The following is a 19412-nucleotide window of genomic DNA, read 5'->3' on the forward strand; positions in this document are numbered from 1 at the left end:
TTCAATTGCAAACAATTCAACAAATTTATTTGACAAAATGACACATTAATTCATTTCTGACACTGATTGCACATGCGGCTATGAGTATTGCTGAGCAGATATTAAGATGGAAATGTTGCTTTTCTTTTAACTATCTGTCATTGAAATCATACACATTTCACCATTTAGTATCGTATCCAATAATAAATGGATTTAGGACAAACCAACAAGAACACGCTGAGGTGAATCTTGTGTGGGTGAAGAACATCTATCTACACCCACAATCCTCGCTCACTTAATCACAAACATTACATATGTGCTGACTCTATGCTTCTGTTATGCCATAATGTTGCGTTTATGCACATTTGCTGGGATTGCGAAGTGGATCCAGTTTGGCTGAAATGAGATCCAAGAGAAGGTCCTCCTCAATATCAGACATCCAAGACCTATACAGTCTGCACTCATGAAGCCATTAAGAGAAGTCCGGTTAATGACAGGCTTCAGGTTCCCATTTCTCCTTTATCTCTGAAAAGTGTTGCCGCCACCGCCCTTTTCTTCTTTTTGCAACGTGTTGCCATGGAAATACAGAAGCACATGCTAAATGTCTGATATATCAGATCTCGCTTTAATTAGAGGCTTTTGTCTGTGATATTCAATGAACGAAAGCAGCAGGTAGAGTCAATTTCATAATAAGGAATGCATCATTATCAGTTTAAGTCTATGAATGATTTTTTTGAGCGTTTAATCGTTATAAGTCAAGCTTTTCTCAGCATGTGCTGCTAATAAAGAAAAAACATATGCGTAATCATTTTCCACCTGGATTTATTTACCAAGAGCATATGGAACAGACAGCGTGGAAACCCTCATTAAATATCTGGTAACATGATTATTAAAGCAATTCATTTTACTCCAACTCATTTACAAAATTACACTGAGAAACCGCGATAAACTGTTTCCTGCATAGCGTTTATGCATGTCAGATAAAGCAAGTTATGCAAATCTCTGGATTCCTCTTCATTTTCATATTCTGTTATGAAGTCCAAAACCGGTTTTACTGTATTTGTTTGTTTTCGATGTACCAGCGTATGATAAATACAGTTCTTGAAGTCTACCAACAGGGCGGCGCAGGAGAGTCGCGATTAAATCTGTTCGTCTTCCTGTTTGAGTCGTTTTCGCAGGTGATCACCAATCGCAGCTAAAGGGTTGGTCTTGAAGGTGGGATTTTTCATGGCTTCGTTGAAGTGAGATGCTTCCGTCTCGCTGGAACCAGACAAATATAATGATTCGTTTGACATTTGACTTTAAAATATCTGTGCACAAATAAAATGTTATGTGACAAAACAAAGAAAGCTTACAATGGTGAACAAGCAGAACGCTTAAATTTATACAAATATATATATATATATAACATGTAATAGATGTTTGCATGGCAATTTTGTGTACAGTTATTGTATTGAAATAATTTAATATAAATTAAGTAATTAACAATAAAACCTTTAGCATGTTTTATTAAAATACAATTTATAATAATAAAAGTTTAAATAATGTTAAATAAATAATAATTTACAGAAAGTTTTTAATAATTTATCTTTTTTTTTTTATTAATGTAATGTGCTTAATTGTCATGACAATAATGCAAAAATATTGAAGGTTAATACTATCTTCTCACCAATAATAGTAGCCACATTCGCAACCAGTGTCTTTTTTTTTCCCAATATTATCCTGTGGAATCTATATTTTGCATTAAAAAAAAAAAAATAGCACACAGTGTCAAATAAATTGTATTAAATGGCTTGCAATTGAATAATTGCTGCATCTTACGCATGTTAAACAGTACAGGTTACAAACACAGGGTATTACTTTTTATTAATTCATATTTTATCTTTTTACCTCACATTATGATTTTGTATTTTACATTTTATTTATATTTATTTTTTAATTGTTTTTTTATTTGTATTTTTTTGAGGAATTCAACAAAGAATGTGCTTAACTCATGACAATAATTAAAAAAAATTATATTCATAAAAATTGGCTTTATTTAGGATTTGTCGTCTCTTTATGCAATATATAATTTCATTTTTTGTTTCTGAATGAAATGTGACCTTGTTCTTGACATGTTTTGTAAGATTTTTCCATTAACCACCAGGTTTTTATAAAAACTGTGGTGCTAGATGATTGATGAAATAAAATTCTAATGAGAAATTAACATTAGCAAAGCGTGGAAATAAAAGAGAAGCCATTATCTTACAGTAGTTTTCGTTTCTGGGCTGGTTTCATCAAGCTGAAGTTTGTAGGTTCTGGTTTCTTCTTAACCGAACTGTGGCGAGAAACAAGAACAAACAATTGTGTTACATGCAGAACAATTTATATTTATCATCATTAATTTAAAAAAAAAAAACATTTCAGAAAAAGGCTCAAGTGTTTTATATATAGAGATTTAGAGACATCTTTGAAGTTCTACAGAGCACAGACTTTCCTCACACAAGTGTTATTTATTACTCATGCAAGACAAAGCAAGACTTCACAACACATCAAATGACTAACAGATAAAACACCACAAACAAACAGAAAACAGACTAATGTTGTTTGGATCAAAGCAATTAAACGTTGTGCGAAACATTTTGTCTTTCAGAGTTGTGTGTGCTCAGCCAAATTCGATTAATCTACAAAACAGCGCGACTAAATTAAACTAAATCTAAACGATTAATTTCCCACAAAAAAAAAAAAAAAAACAACAATTTTACTTAAGAATATTTTATTAAACCAAATGAAATCCAAATTTCTATTAAATCCTTTTAATAGATTTTATAAATTTTATAAATGTAAAAAAGAAAAAAAAAAGAAAAATGGAAAAAACCTGAATTTGGAAATAAAACGGATTTCATAGGGCCCTATAATTATAATATATATATATATATATTTTTTTTTTTTTTTGGCGTAAAAATAGATTTAAGTGAACAATAGCTTTTAAAATGACTTAAAATACATATATAATAGCAATGATGCAATAATAATTAGTTCAAATAAAGTATCAAAAGCAAAAAATCATATGGTTTTATTGAACAAAACTGTTAAAATACATAAAGTATTATAAACAATACAGCTAATGTGGATTACGCATAACAACAAAGGCCTGCAGGGGGCGCAGACAGCCTGATGATTGTTTTTACACATTACTGTGCGATCTAATCCTTGTTTAATATTGACCAAGAACCATTTAATTTAAATGTCCACTTAATCTTTAATATTTGGCCATTTCTTTACGACAGAAATGCTATAGCCACTGTAATTAAATGAATATGTGGACATCAAAACGTGTAAACTCAGAGTAAGGATTTGAGCTTTTATTTTGAAATCGCGATGTATTCTCCTGTGTTTGCGCAGATTTATAAACGATTTACCTTACAAATCTGATGAAATGGCGCACATTGCGTTCCCAGATGAACGTTATAATAAACCCATATAATATGCTTATGGGGGGGATTGCCAAAAATATCAAAGACTGAAAAGTTCTGTCTGCTGTTCAAGGTTTACATTTTAACACCAGGGTTATTATACCGTATTGACCCGAATATAAGACGACCCTGATTATAAGACGACCCCCCTTTTTCCAGATGTACCTTTTGGAAAAAGGCTTTTTGAAAACCAAATCTTTTGGTTTTTTTGTTTGTTTGTTTTTTTCTCTCTGTAAAACACATTTTTTCTTAAATTATTTTTCCTATTTAAATTTTTGTTTTGAAAGTATGGTAAATACTGGCAAAATGTACCAACAATGACATTGAAAAATATTTGATATACCATAAAAATAACAGGTAGCCCATCTGAATTATATAACATTTAGGCTATCCATCTCATAGTAGCCTACCAAAATTGTATTAGCAGTAGAAGTGAAATCTTATTGTAGTCTTCAAATCTGGGTGCTTTCTTATGTTTTAAAATCACTTACAGAGGAAGTTTGGTCCCACCAGGCTATCATGACCAGGGGCGCGGGAAGTGGGGGTGCTGAGGGTGCTGCAGCACCCCCTGTTTTTTTCTGTGAGCAACGGTTTAATTGTCGGGAATATAAAAAAAAAAAAAAAAAAAAAAATCACTATCACTATCACTAAAGAATACTGCTACTTAGTGTAAATAGCCTCTATCGCAATCCCCCCCACCCCGTACAGCACCCCCAACCTAAAACATCTTGATCATGACAGTCACGACTCATGCCGCTGTAAGCTTTTTTTTTCTTTTGTTTTCACTCGCGATCTTTACAAACCACATTACATTACATATTTCATGGCACACTCGTTTTATGCGTTTTTGGCACCACCTATTGTTGTCGTTGTATTATTGACATGTCAAAGTCTAGACCTTGAATATAAGACGAACGCGTTTTTTCAGATGCATTTCCAAGAAAAAAAAACATATATTCGGGTCAATACGGTAGTTAAAGCTACAGTCCGTAACTTTTTTTGTTTAAAAATGATCCGAAATCAATATTTGAGCAAGTACATAACCAGCCAGTGTTCAAAACTATCACCTTAATTTAGCCTGATTCACAACGGTTAGCTTATAATAATGTTTTCTAATTTGAGTGGTACAGGTAGGTTTTTGCGGGAAATTTGAGCATGGCATTGCGTCATTACGTCACGTCTGTAAACATAAAGAAGTTGTCCCGGCTACTAGGCTATCGCATGCGAGGATCCTGCAGGTGGCAGATCGTTTATAGCCTTTTCTCACAGCAGCTGGAATAATTAAATGTATCATTTTGATGGAGGATTGTAATCCAGAAAGGATTATGCGTTTATGAAACACATGTGAATGAAATTAAATTATATTCCAGTTTTAAATGTGCTTCTGATTACAGATAGCCTGGGATTACACAAGATTTGTATTTTAAAGACAACCAGTTCGAAAGGGAGCATCATTTGCTTTTTGGGTAAAAATAATTTCTTAATATAAAATTCGAATGGCAAGACAATATTAGACTGTACAGAAATTGAAATCTACACGCTAATATGCACTATACTCATATGAAGTCACGCAATGCTGATGTTGTTAACATTAATAATTTGAGAAAGTATAACAATAATAGTAATTTGCACGGTTTGATGTGATATGAGCTAACCGATCTTTAGATTAAATCACCATTGGTAGCGTGATTTATGGTAATGTTTTTTTCCTCAGTTGGTCAGAACAAACGTGGCAGACTTGTTACTTACTTGTTCTTATTTGGGTCATATATTCCAAAACGTAGCCTAGAATCTGTGATTGCGAAGTACACTAAACATCCACATCGGTGCGTGACTGACTGCCACACTTTCACCTCAAAACATTAGATTAATCCGCGCTGAAACCGTGCCAAAGCACAACCCACGCACGGAAGATAATTCCGCAGACAGCTGCAATTCCAGGTTTTCAAACAGAGATGGCGTCAAAGAGGCAAAACTTACGGACTGCAGCTTTAACTAAAACAAAAACAATAAAAACATTTTGGTCACTTCAAATAAAACAAACTTTAACTGAAATAAAATAAATTTAATATTTATTAAATTAAATTAAATTTATTACATTTAATTTAAACATATCTTATTGCCAAGGCAACATTTCTCATTTTCATTTAGTTTACCTTGATGTGCTAAAATAACTAAAGCTGAAATAAAAATTAATAATTATAATGCAGAACAAAATCACTGAAGCTTAAAGACCTATTTCAAGCCGATTAAATTTTTATCCAAAACTTTTTTAAATCGTATTTACATAACATGACTTTTCCATATATAAATATCTTATTTGTTTACTTACAGGGTTCCTACACCTGACCAATGTATTTTCATGACTTCCAGTTGTTTGTGATTACTTAACCTCTTAACTGTCACCGTCCACCCTGTGGGACGCCTAAGTTTACTTCACTATTTTACAATTAAATCCTAATCTAATCATGACAAACTATATATCGTTGGAAAGGTCTAAGACTCCTAAATAGGTATTTTACCACTTTTTTTGTAAAAAAATTATGTAGGAAAAGTAATAGATTAATTTATGACAAGAGTGCACCTGAAAAATCTACATCATAACAGGAGTTCTGACCTTTGTCACAGAAAGTCTTCTTATTTGCCTTTTTCTCTATCACGCTTTAGAAATCATAAGAAATTATATATCAGTTGAAAACTTAAAATCTCAAAATTCATCCTTTGAAACCCATTTTAAAATCAGACATTGGATTACCATGGAAATGGTACATCAAAATCACGTTGGAAAATGTTTTCATTCATGAATTATAAAAAAATAAGTTTGGATAGTGCACTATCATGTCTGTGTTCAAAACTGTGAGTGACAGTTAAGGGGTTAAGAGTTTTAATTTTAAGCTTACATTTTATTGAAAATAAAAAGAATTTCTAGCTGATGAAATATTTTTTGCATAACTTTTTAAAATTATAATTAATATACATTTTTATAATATGTAAAAAGCGCAAATGTTCGTATTGAGAGTGGGTATTTATCTCGAGTTGATGCAGAATTAATTTGTAAAACAAAATGAGATTATCTTTTGGCATTTTATTAGATATCTTTCTGGGGAAATAGAAAAACTAATAGTTTAAATGTACTATAAATATTAAGTAAATGTATAGAACTCAAGAGGGCAGAAAATGAAAAAAGATGTAAATTGATTTGCAGAAAATTAATACAAAAAAGAGAAAGAAAGAGGTGTTGAATGAAATCTGTTTTTTATGATGTGTTGTTTTGAGACGCACATTCATGCCAGAAAATATGCACAAATCTGCATAAATTATCCCAGAGCTTGTGTGTAGTAATGAGAAAACCGAGGCTTACGCTTTGTTTTTCCGCTGTGCGCTGGCGAGGGTTTTGAGAGACGGGAAGAGCAGGGAGAGTTCAGGAAGGGCATCGGCCAGCGGTCTCATGTCGCCCACCACGGGTGTGGCCTTCCTCCGAGCCTGCGCCACCTGCTGCTCATGCGCCAGCTTGATCGCACTGATCTCTGGAGATGATACAGACAAACAAACTACATATGAAAAAGAGCTTTTCTGGTTACAACAAGCAGCAGACACATATTCACATATTCACACAGGCTCTTTGAACTGTTGCGAAGTTGTGAAGCCATTTCCCAAACCTTTTCTCCTTGTTATTTTCTGTTCTCTGGCAAACGGCATGAAAAGGAATAAAATAGTTACAACAATAATAAAAAAAGGCATTATTTAAAAACAAGGAAAATAAAATAAAAAGTATAAAACAAAACATTAAAAAATTATTTAATAAAGTATAAAATAAATATATTAAAAAGGCATAACTTTTTTAACGTGTTAAAAAAGTATAAATAAAAAAATTTAAAATAAAAAGTATATAATAAATTGTATAAAATAAAATGGCATAAGTGAATTTAAAAAATAAAGCATAAAATAAAACTACAAATGTATAAAAAAAATGTGTATATTAAAAAAGGTATAAAAAGCATAAAATAAAACAGATTCATAAAAATAATAATAAACTGTCATTAAATAGAAAGGCAAAGGCACAAAAAGCCATAGAGCGCATGAAAACTAAAACATAAATTCATATAAAAGTCATACAATAAATTAAATAAATAAAATGTCAAAGGAATTAAAAAGCACAAAATATAAACATAAAAATTTATAAAAATGAGTGAAATAGAAAAATATAAAAAAACAAAAAAGCATAAACAAAGATAAATATTTAAAAACAAAAGGTATAAAATAAAATGGCACAAATTCATTTTAATCACAAAATAAAAACATTTTAAAAAGTGTAAAATACATAATCCATACCTCTAAACCTATCCCTATACATAAAAATACTTCAAATAAACATATCTCCTTTTAATCATGGCAAGGAATCAAATAAATAAATTGGAAATAAATAACTATTTAAATTACTAATAAGTTCTGGTGGAAAAAAAAAGTTGGTTTAAAAGGATGAGTTCATTCCAGTAGGCCTACATCCAGCATGACTTCCTGTCCAGCCCTCAGACAGAAAATAACTCCTGCAGGAACAGACTGATGACCATCTAAAACCAAAGCGAAGCTCTGAGACAGAAAGCAGGACACCCCAGGTGCTTCAGTCCAAAAACAACAAAGTACATGTAGGGAAGAAAAAAAACAGACGGAGAAGCACTTCTTTGACAGAAGCACTACGTCTTTTTGCAAACACAAAATAAAGGTCATTTTTCATCTCACAAGTGGCCATTTAGTTTTTTTCTACTGCAGTTATGACTTTATGCCGTTATGTTAACGTTGTATATAAATGTTTTTGTACACCATTTGTTAAGACCTTGAAGGTCTTTGAGTTTTATGAATCCATCAACATCTCAATCCTCCCCCTTTTTAATTTCCTGACAATGCGACATGCAGTCTGAGGCTTGGGTTTCGGCTGGAGCCATGAGCCCCATTAGATCCTAATTATAATCACCTCGGCCGGAGCTTGTGTTACACGCTGCATTGATCGGCCGGAGCGATTACAGGCGTCAGAATCGGGGTGCAGCGTTAATGATCCCGCCATATCCATCTCTGAAGTTCCCCTCGGCCCATGAGATCAGAAATGGCCTCACATGAGCGTTTCGGGATTCGGTTGATGATATTAGCGTTTTGCTTTGCGGGAAAGGGAAGAAGAGAAGGTGAAAAAATACTCACTGTTAAGCCATTTTTCCTTGCGCTCCTTCATTTTTTCTTTCTTTGACTGTTGTTTCTTTTCTCCTGTGCCTGAAAAAAAAGACATGAATCGTTACTGATCAATTTGACAAAGATTTTACGCATTTTATGCGTTCAACACTAAAAGGCTTAAAAATAAATACAAAAAATTAATGATCATTATTCTCAAATGGGGAAAAAGAAAAAGCTAAAAAGTGTGCTTTATATTTAGTTTAGAATGCAATTCTAACAGGAATAAAAATGAGTCAAAAACCATAAATAGTTCATAAAATCAAAATAAACAAAATGGTACAGGAATGCATAAAATTAAAAATGGGATATAAACTATTACTTTAAAACGGGGATGAATTTAAACCATTGTTATTTTAGTATTATTACTTTACTATTTTGTTTTCATTTAAATTTTAGAATTTTTACGTGCTTTGTGTCATTTTTATTAGTTTTTGTATTTTTCTACTTAGCTTAAATTTATATTTAATGTCAGTACTTTTTTGTAATTGTAATACTTCCACTTATTTCAGTTAATTGCAACATTTCTAATCTTAAGTTTTATAAGTTTAAGTTTTCTATCTAAAATATATTGTAATTTATTTCAGCTTTATTTGAATTAACAAATTGTTCTCTTTAATCGTTTCTAAGATGAAAGTTTGTCTTTCATCTAATATTTATATTTTATTTCAGCCTTATCTTAATTAACGAAATAAAAACTATTTAAATAGCCTTAGTTAAAAACAATTAATCTTAAAGTAAATGTTTAAGTTTGTCATCTGATATTTATATTTTATTTTATTTAAGCTTCATTTTAATTAATGAAATCTATTTTTATTTGTTTTTAGTTTAGTTACCAGCAACAGCACTGGTTTAAATACAAAAAGCAAAACACATGCATTAGACTTTCAGCTTATTCTTTGAAGAGGGTTTTAGTTTTGGTTTAAATGCAGGTGTTTTGGTTCATGTAGGTTTTGTTTTGTCTGCAGAGCATGAACTTCACGCACCTGTCAAAATAACGCAGTGGCAGCCAATCAGTTAAGGCTGTGAACACAAAGGCTGCAGGTTCAGTTCCCAACAGAAATGAGCCAGGAACTGCACTGCTGGTCAGAAAATAATGTATGGTGGGAAAAGTAAAATAAAATGAATTGATCTTTTTTTTAAACAATGTTTTGAAATTACACAGAAGTGTCACTAATTTTAATCACTAATGTGTCATGGCTGTGGGATTGCATTTAGAATGGAAAATAACAACAACTCTCATGTGAGTAGATTACAGTATGTCTGTTGTCTGTTTAACTGCATGTAACTTCCTGTTCCCGGATAGTGACGTCTTATCAGAAGGAACATATTGTGCGTATTTAACGATTGTGCTGACCTCTGGGGATCAGATCGAGTGTGACGAGGAATCTATAGTTGTCTATGTGTGTATGTATCAATGTAATGTCCATCTGACAGAGGTCATTCACAGACCACTGAGGTCAAACCACAAATAAACCTCTTTTAGACGTGATATGCGATGCACAAGATTTACGCGTTTCATTTTCATAAAAAGGACTAAATAAAAATATTAAATTGTTATTAATTAACATTATTATAACATATTCTGATGGTATATTTAATAATAATTACTATTCATTAAAATAATTATTTAAATTACTGTGCACTGAAAAAATATAAAAGTCACAAGATTTGCATGCTTCACTTTCAGAAAATCCACTTATTGGGTGCTTAATAAAAATAATTTGTAATAATTTAATTATAACAAATTGTTAGTATCATGAATAATAATAACTATTAATAAAATATAAAATTTCTGTGAATTGTAAAAATATAAAAGACTTCACTTTTATAAAATACACTTACTGTGCACTTAATAAAAATGATTAAATTGTTTTTATTCATTATACTATTCTGATTGTTAGTAAAATTAATAATAATAATAATAATTAACTATTAAAAACAACATTTAAATTACTGTGCATTACAAAATGCTTCACTTTCAGAAATGCACATTGGGAGCTTTTAAAAAAAGACTAAATTAATCATTTAATATTGTTAACAGTGCAACTGTTAATATAATTTATAATAATAATTACGCTAATTAAAAATATTTAAATTATTGTGCATTGAAAAAAATTAAATATCAAAAGATATACATGTTTTACTTTCAGAAAATGCACATTGGGTGCTTAATAAATTAATGGATTTTTTTTTATTATAACATTCCAATTATTAGTATCAATTAATTATAATTTATATTAATAAAAATATTTAAAATACAAAGCACTGAAAAACTAGAAAGTGTCAAGATTTACATGCTCTACTTTCAGAAAATGCACATTGGGTGTTTAACAAAAATAATTAAATTTGTATTAATAATTGAATATTATAATAATCTGATTGTTAGTGTAATTCATAGTAATTACTATTAATTAATAATAATAATAAAATTACTGTGAAAATCACCATAAAACAACATCAAAACTCAATTTCGCTTGGTACTCTGAAATGATCTGCATTGCGCAACATATGCTAAAAACAGTTAAACTACAGTGACCGTTTTGTCCAAAAATAACACAAGTGCATTAAACCCAGAGAGAAGCGCATGAAATGAGTCGACCTCTGCGATTTCCATCTCCAGGGAAAACTCAGCTCAACAAGCTTCTGGTTGCTGAGCAACATTCAGAGGAAAAGAGTGTTTGTATGAGATATTTGATCATGAAAAACGCCTTCACAGCTCTGCAAAGATCTGTGAAGACCTGAGAAACAGGAGGTTTGACAGCCTCAGAGACCTCACTGACCTCTCCTGCCTGGCTGTGGATGTTCATCATGGCATATGAATTAAGCTGAGCTTTTTGGTCAAATCAACACCTTTATCTTTAAAAGGACAAAACTGTCTCAGACAAATATGTCAAGGTCACATTTCATTGCAAAAACAAAAAAGTATTACAATTATATAAAGCATATTTCAAAGCCAAGCAGATTTGTAAAAACCTTGTGTTATATTATTTTCAGGAATTATTCAGATTTCCCCCTAAATTCGCATAACTAACGAGTGCAGACACTTGCTATGTGTTGACGAAAACTTAGTGTTTACACATGTTTATAAGCATTGCTGTTTAAAAACAAGTGATTTTAAGCTGTTGAAACGCAATAAGCAGTGAAAGAGAACTCATTTCACTACATTTCTGATCGCTGTCAGAGAGGCCAGTGAAGACGGGGTTGTTGAGTTATATTTAGTGAAAACAAACACATTTGTAATACTATATTTGATCCGGGCAGCTCTTAAAGTGACAGCAGTCTAATATTCCTGCTGTCTGTCATTTATTTTAATCAAACAACAAAAGAGAGAAAATCTCTCACTGCTCTCAACTAAATCACTTTTGTAACTTTAATAAGAAGAAATATATATTTCTTTTCCACAGTGAAGAATATGCAGTGTTTTTTATACATTTGATTACATTCAACGTATGTAACATTTCACATTTCTTATTTATTTGTTCTACTGTATTTATTTATTTTTTTTGTCACATTGCTTGCAATTAGTTTCTTAAATCACTGACTGTTTACTTGTCTCCAGTGAGCTGGAGTTATTTATTTATTAATTTAGGCTAGTATTAGTTTTTTTGTGATGTTGACACTGGTGACAAGAATTTTGAAATTTCTATAGTCATAAATTTTGATACCATTAAGACCTTATTTAAAGCAAAAATAACTATCATAATATATATCGTTACCGTGAAATGCTAAAATTCCTCTTATCGTGATATAAGATTTTGCGTGGAGGTATCTAACAAGGTTTAGATACTGAATAATAAATAATAAAAAGTCTCTTTATATTATTCCCATTACAGTAATGATAATTAGAGTATAATTATTATTATTATTATGTCATACAAATATATTTTCTTATATTTTTGCTTATAGGGTTAAATATGATCTATGAAATTTACCCACAAAATAAAACAATATAATAAATTAATTAATACAAAAAGTGCATGTTTTTTTTTTATAAACTAGTGAGAGAAAATATCTAAAAACAATACTCTTTTCCAATAAAAAATATTTTCATGTTATAAAACTGTGCTCAAACTAAATGATTTAACTTCACCAATAATTTCAGTTTGTTGTAGCAGTATGTGTGTTTTCCACATTTTGATGCCAAAGAGTGTTTTCTCTCATTTCCCAGCCATGAAAAGTGAATCAACATCTGTAATCCAATTGGAAAAATATAGCCACATCCGCAGCACATTTCTGTGCATTTATGTCTGCTATTTTGTATGTGTCAATCACTTCAAGATGACTGGCCTGTTGTGAGTGTGTGTGTGTGTGTGTGTTTGTAAGAGAAACAGCATCTCAAATGACCGTCATCTTCCTGTGAGGAAAGCTGAACCAGGACAGATTCGATGCAGGAGACTCAAGAGAATAACATGAGACTTACTTATGAGTCCTGAATGATTACGTGTCATGTACACATCAAAACAAGCTTTCACTCAGTTTTAACAGCATTATAAACACACACAGACATCTATGTGTTTTTGTCTGTATATGGGCATGACACGGCCACGGACAAACTGCTCCATGAGCTCTGTCCTCTGGAAACAAGTCTGGAGAGGAGACTCGATAAGAGAGATAAACGTCATGTCCCACGACCCACTATATCACTTCTTCCAGACTGACGATCTCAGACAGAAAGGCCTGCATGTGAAGTCCAGACACAAACGCCCTCAGCCTCTGCATCCTTCAATGATATGATAAATACAACATAAACATCTGCTTTTACACAACGCCACTGGGAAAATGACAATAATGAGAAAAGGGGGAGCCTGAAAATCTTAATATATTGTATTGTTAAATAATATATTATATTTAAATCACATTATATATTTACCACAATTACACAAGTAATTTAGAATAAGTAAATTTATGGCATTTAAACATAGCAACAATTATTATTACTATTATTAGGATATTTAAATAGTCAAAAAACTTAATTGTGTAATTATATATATATAAAAATTATATATTAGTTTTTATTTATAGTTAAAATGTAGTTAAATATCCTGTAACAGTGTTGAAAATTTGTATGGTAGACACAAAAAAAAAATATATATATATATATATAAAAATAGTATAACTAATAGTAAAACTTTGTTACCAAGAAAATATAGCTGAATTAAAAATATTATATATATATATATATATATATATATATATATATATATATTATTTGTTTTATTTTTTTATTTTTTATTCAACCCCGTTACCAAACTTCATGCAATTTAAATTCAGCCAAAAACCCCGAAAATAATGAAAGAATTACAAAAAAGAAAAAAAATCTATAAAATAAAAATATAAATATATAAATACGTACAATTGGGAAATAAACAACAGAACAATGGAGTAACAGAGTTCATCATTTAGCTTTAATTTAGATATAACTCAGTAGGTACTAGCTAGTTTAAAATCACATGTTGGTTTTTAGTTGATGATAAATTTATATTACCCATAAATTAAAGAAAAATATTTGCTTTTTTCTTAAAATAACTTGAGTAACAGGGTTGAATGGATTGAGATTTACTTCCTGTTATGCTGTATAATGTCTTGGGCATCACAGTTTTGCTTCAAATACAATGATTTTGAAATTTACACTCGAATTATAAAGCAAAACCAAATCAAAGACGACCATAATCTGCAATTGCAAAAGTCCAAACTTTAGTTTACATTCAACATCTGTTTGCCAATTTCCAGTCCCTGCCTGATCCACAACCAGTTTTCCACACTCTGAACCATCGAAAGTCATCACTAAACCGCTCTCAGATCAGAAACAACCATCAGCCACCACAGAAATAACAACAGTGGTGTTTTTCTGCTGTATCTGCCCGATAGGGATCTCCGGCCCTCATATCTCCCTCCAGCACTCCTGACGCTGGAAACTCAATCTCGCCTCTGCATCCGTCTGTTTGCCACAAACCAGGGATAGTGAAAAAAATCCATCATTCCCACCACATCCATCCCAGAGAGAGCATCATGTTCAGAGAGCTGGCTGAAACGGACACCGCCAATTAGGAGCGGACAGAACACCCCGGCTGCCCTTTCTGCCCCTCTGCACTTGCACTTCTCGTCTCCCTGTCCCGCCAGCGCTGTGAGGAGAGGTGGCAGGGCGTCTGGGGAGCTGAGCTGGAGGTGAAGGAGGTGAATTTCCGAGGTCATGCCGAGACACTGATACCCCCAATTAAAGAGGCGAAAGATCTCGTTCTGTCAAAGCAGTGCCGCGGGCACATCGATTCTCTGCGTCAACCTCGCTCAAGCGCAGCCGCAACTGAGGCACATTTAACTAGATCCTCAAACTACACGAATGAAGCATAGTCTAAAAAAATATTGAAATAAAATTTTTATATATAAGACATTTATTTTTAATTGTGTGTGTACTATATGTGTGTGTATAATGTACAAAAACAAACAAAACATAAAATATCTTCCGAGTGATTATAAATGAAGCATGTTCAAAAAACAATTTTAAACATACAAATACACATATATATATACACACACACAACATACAGTCATGGCCAAAAATATCGGCACCCTTGGTAAATATGATCAAAGAAGGCTGTGAAAATTTATCTGCATTGTTAATCCTTTTGATCTTTTATTTTAAAAATTCACAAAAATCTAACCTTTCATTGGATAATAAGGATTTAAAATGTGGGGGGAAATATCATTAAGAAATAAATGTTTTTCTCTAATACACATCGGCCACAATTAACAGCACCCTTTTATTCAATACTTTTTGAAACCTCCATTTGCCAGTTTAACAGCTCTAAATGTTCTCCTATAATGCCTGATGAGGTTAGAGACACCTGACAAGAGATCAGAGACCATTCCTTCATCCAGAATCACTCCAGACCCTTTAGATTCACAGCTCCATGTTGGTGCTTCTTCTCTTCAGTTCACTTCACTCATTTTCTACAGGGTTCAGGTCAGAGGACTGGAATGGCCAGCAGAAGCATGGTTTTGTGCTCAGTGACCCATTTTTGTGTTGTTTTTGAGGTTTGTGTTTGGATTACTGTACGGTTGGAAGATCCAAACATGGCCCATTATAAGATTTCTAACAGAGTCAGTCACTTATTGATTTTTTATCTGTTGGTATTTGATAGAATCCATGATGCCATGTGTCTAAACAAGATGTCCAGGACCTCCAGCAGAAATATAGGCCCACAACATCAAAACTACAGCAGTATATTTCATTGTACACATGGGGTACTTTTTATCCCTGTGTTCACCAAACCCATCTTGAGTGTTTGCTGCTAAAAAGCTCATTTTTTTGTTTCATCTGATCATAGAAGCCAGTCATATTTGAAGTTCCAGTCGTGTCTGATAACTGAATACGCTGGAGTTTGTTTTTGGATGAGCGAGGAGAACTTTTCTTGAAACCCTCCCAAACAACATGTGATGATGTAGGTGCTGTTTGACCATTTTGTTTAAGGTTTTCTGACCCCGAGACGCAACTATTTTCTGCAATTCTCCAGCTGTGGTCCTTGGAGTCTTTAGCCACTCAAACTCTCCTCCTCACCGTGCATTAGGACGATATAGACACACGTCCTCTTCCAGGCAGTTTCGTAATATTTTATGTTGATTGGAAATTCTTAATTATTGCCCTGATGGTGAAAATGGGAATTTTCACTGCTCTAGCTCTTTTCTTAAAGCCACTTCACTAATTTGTGAAGCTCAATTATCTTTTGCTGCACATCAGAAATATATTCTTTATTTTTTCTCATTGTGATGGATGATTAAGGGAATTTGGGCTTTGTTTTCCCTGCTATTTATATTTCTGTGAAACAGGAAGCCATGGCTGGATCATTTCATGTTCATAATCACCCTGGAGTGCTCAAAATTGTGAATATGAATGGGAATATACTTCAGAGATATTTTACTCATTAGAATTTCTAGGGGTGCCAATAATTGTGTCCAATGTGTATTTGAGAAAAACATTTATTTCATAATGATATTTCCCCCCATTTTAAATTCTTATTATCCAATGAAAGGTTAGATTTTTGTGAATTTTTTTAATAAAAGATCAAAAGGATTAACAATGCAGATTGATTGTGCATGTGTAATTTAATATAGATTTACATTTTAAGTATTTTACGTAAAACATGTTTTTGTTTATTTGTTAAATGTACAAAAGCCATAAATAAAACAATAAAAATTCAAATATCACTCTGACTGAATATACTGTATATATACTATATAAGTATATTTAAACAAATAAAACATATTAATTTATTACATTTAATAAGAACTAAAATTTGAATACAAAAAAAATTATAGCATTTTAAATGTTATTCTTTTCAATTTTAAGTGTGTTTAATTTATATATGAATATTATTTATATATTTATTTAAATATTTTTAAATAAAATTTTGTTTTTATTTAATTTATTAGAATATCTTCAGATTGATTACATACAAATCATTTTCAAACAAGTAAGGGATATCATTAAATTAATACATTGATTAATTGATAAACTAAGAAAATCCCAAAATAAGAACAGAATTTTTATAGCATGATCTAAATAAAGAGTAAAATAAACCATTTCAATATTTATTACATTAAAATGATTTGTATAATTTATTCAAATACATTATTTAAATATATATAAAGTTATTTAACGTTGTGCATTTAGGAAACATTAAATGCTATAGCTATGAACTTAGCCTTAGAAAACAATAAAATGAAATGACATTTCCACCACAAAAAAATTATACTAAACACATTACATATTCTCATATGTGGAGGAAATGTTAATGACTTAAGAATTTTTTTTGGTGCTGTTGTTTGTTTTTGTCAATACTGAACAAATAAAATTGCATTAAGTGCGTAAAAAATATGGTTAAAGAGAGTTTCAAAACAGTATCAAAACAGCCTGTAATTAAAGAAACACCCACACACTAAAAGTCTGAATACTAAGTACAGTATACGCACACTGTATGTGACTAGAATAGTAGCCACAGTGAGGCATAACTCATATACTGGTTCCAGCTTTACTAGTCGCCTCCTCTCCAAGTCCTGCAGTTCTCCTCAAGAGAATCTCAGATTGGTTGGCGTGAGCAGCCGTGGATTCAGCGGTCACGTCAGTGCATTGATGCAGCAGCGCTGTGATGTTCACGCATGAGTTATTTATACTGCAGACAGCCAGGAATAGAACAGCCCTCCTTACCCAACCTCAATACTCACACGCAGCTGACATTTATAGAGACCAATCAAAGCCAGAGGACATGTGAGGGGAAAAACACTCTCACTTTCATCTCATCACATTATACCTTCATTAAGACTGCTACAACTTCACCACGCGCTTAGTTCCAGGGTTCCAACCAACAACTTTTCAATGAGGAGCCTGGATCTTCTTTGACCACTAAGCTACACCACCCTCTGAGTTACAGCATAAATCAAATCTTTGCTCACTGATTTCAAACATCCAATATTTAATACTTATTACAGATGAATCATATGCACAATTTCCAAAATAGACATTAGATTTTAAAAGATTTCAAAAACATGCAATAGTCTGCCATCTTGTGGCCACAAATGTGTGCGCATTTAAATATTAATAATCTTTTTTGCAATTACATTTTAATATAATATTATATTTTTAATTAACTAAATTATAATTTAATATTAAAACAGTTAATATTAAATGATTAATATTAAATTACAGCCTATAAATACAGAATGTATTAATATTAAATACTTGTAACATTCAGTAGAAATACATATTTAATAAATTAGCGTACAAAAAAAAATATTATAATAGAAAGTAAAATTGAATATAAACTGATTATGAACAATAAACAGAATTTTTATTTTGCATTAGGCTTATAACTTTTCTGTTTTACATAGATTAAAATCACAAGTATTTTTCAAATTTAAATGTAAAAAAAAAGAATTATTATTCAGTATATTACAATATAATCAATTACCGATTTTTGTGTATGTATTAAGATACTTGTACTATTTAGTTGAATACTTGTGTACAAACCTGCAAAAGAAAAAACTATAATAGTAAAAATACATAGTTTTACATTTGTCAATAACGTATTTAAATGTAAATATGAATAGATTTTTATTTATACTACATTACAACACAACAATTAGTTTAATCTGTAATATTGATTTGAACTACTTGCATAAAAGCAAATCTGTGCAAAAATTTGCAAGTATAATATTCTAAAAGCATAATTAAAATAATATGAAATGATTATGACAAATAAAATAAATATTATTCTTCATTTTGTATAAGCTTTAAATGTTTTACATCTCTTTCAGTATTAAACTAAAATTAACAAATAATGTGTAATTACAGTACTTTACAATAGTAAAAACAATATTAAATCAGTTTACTTTTTAAAAAAAAAACAATAATAAATCATTATTTTTTTTTTTTTTAAATCTTAATCAAATTTACATATTACAAATTATAAAAAAAAAAAATGAAATACTTTTAATATTCAGTTGAAATGTTTACATATTTAAAGAAATACATAAAAAAAGAAGAAAAAAAAGGGGGGGAACCCACCTTTGTGTTCTCCTGCAGATGTGCTTATGGTCACATCTGATGGATCATCAACTTTCAGCGTTTGAACTAAAGACTCGGGGGAGATTTCAGTTCCAGCAAAAACTCCGGAGGGAAAACTGAACGCCTACATAGAAAACACATGAAGCTTAATGAAAAACTATCTCATTTAGGTCATCTGAGGAGAAATGAACCATTTA

General features: G+C 31.3%; 1 protein-coding gene across 1 annotated transcript in view; it reads right to left on the reverse strand.

Annotated features, from left to right (window-relative positions):
- The window catches only part of slx9 (SLX9 ribosome biogenesis factor), a 19795-nt gene continuing 383 nt past the window's right edge, over window positions 1-19412 (reverse strand). The window contains exons 2-6 of the mRNA XM_058760592.1: window positions 19216-19339; window positions 8628-8696; window positions 6796-6961; window positions 2228-2296; window positions 1-1239 (exon numbers count right to left, since the gene is read on the reverse strand). Coding sequence (XP_058616575.1) covers window positions 1119-1239; window positions 2228-2296; window positions 6796-6961; window positions 8628-8696; window positions 19216-19339 — 549 coding nt within the window. The 3' untranslated portion in view covers window positions 1-1118. The remainder of the gene's footprint in view (window positions 1240-2227; window positions 2297-6795; window positions 6962-8627; window positions 8697-19215; window positions 19340-19412) is intronic.

The sequence above is a fragment of the Onychostoma macrolepis genome, chromosome 22 (genome assembly GCF_012432095.1).
Source record: "Onychostoma macrolepis isolate SWU-2019 chromosome 22, ASM1243209v1, whole genome shotgun sequence".
Taxonomy (NCBI): Eukaryota; Metazoa; Chordata; class Actinopteri; order Cypriniformes; family Cyprinidae; genus Onychostoma; species Onychostoma macrolepis.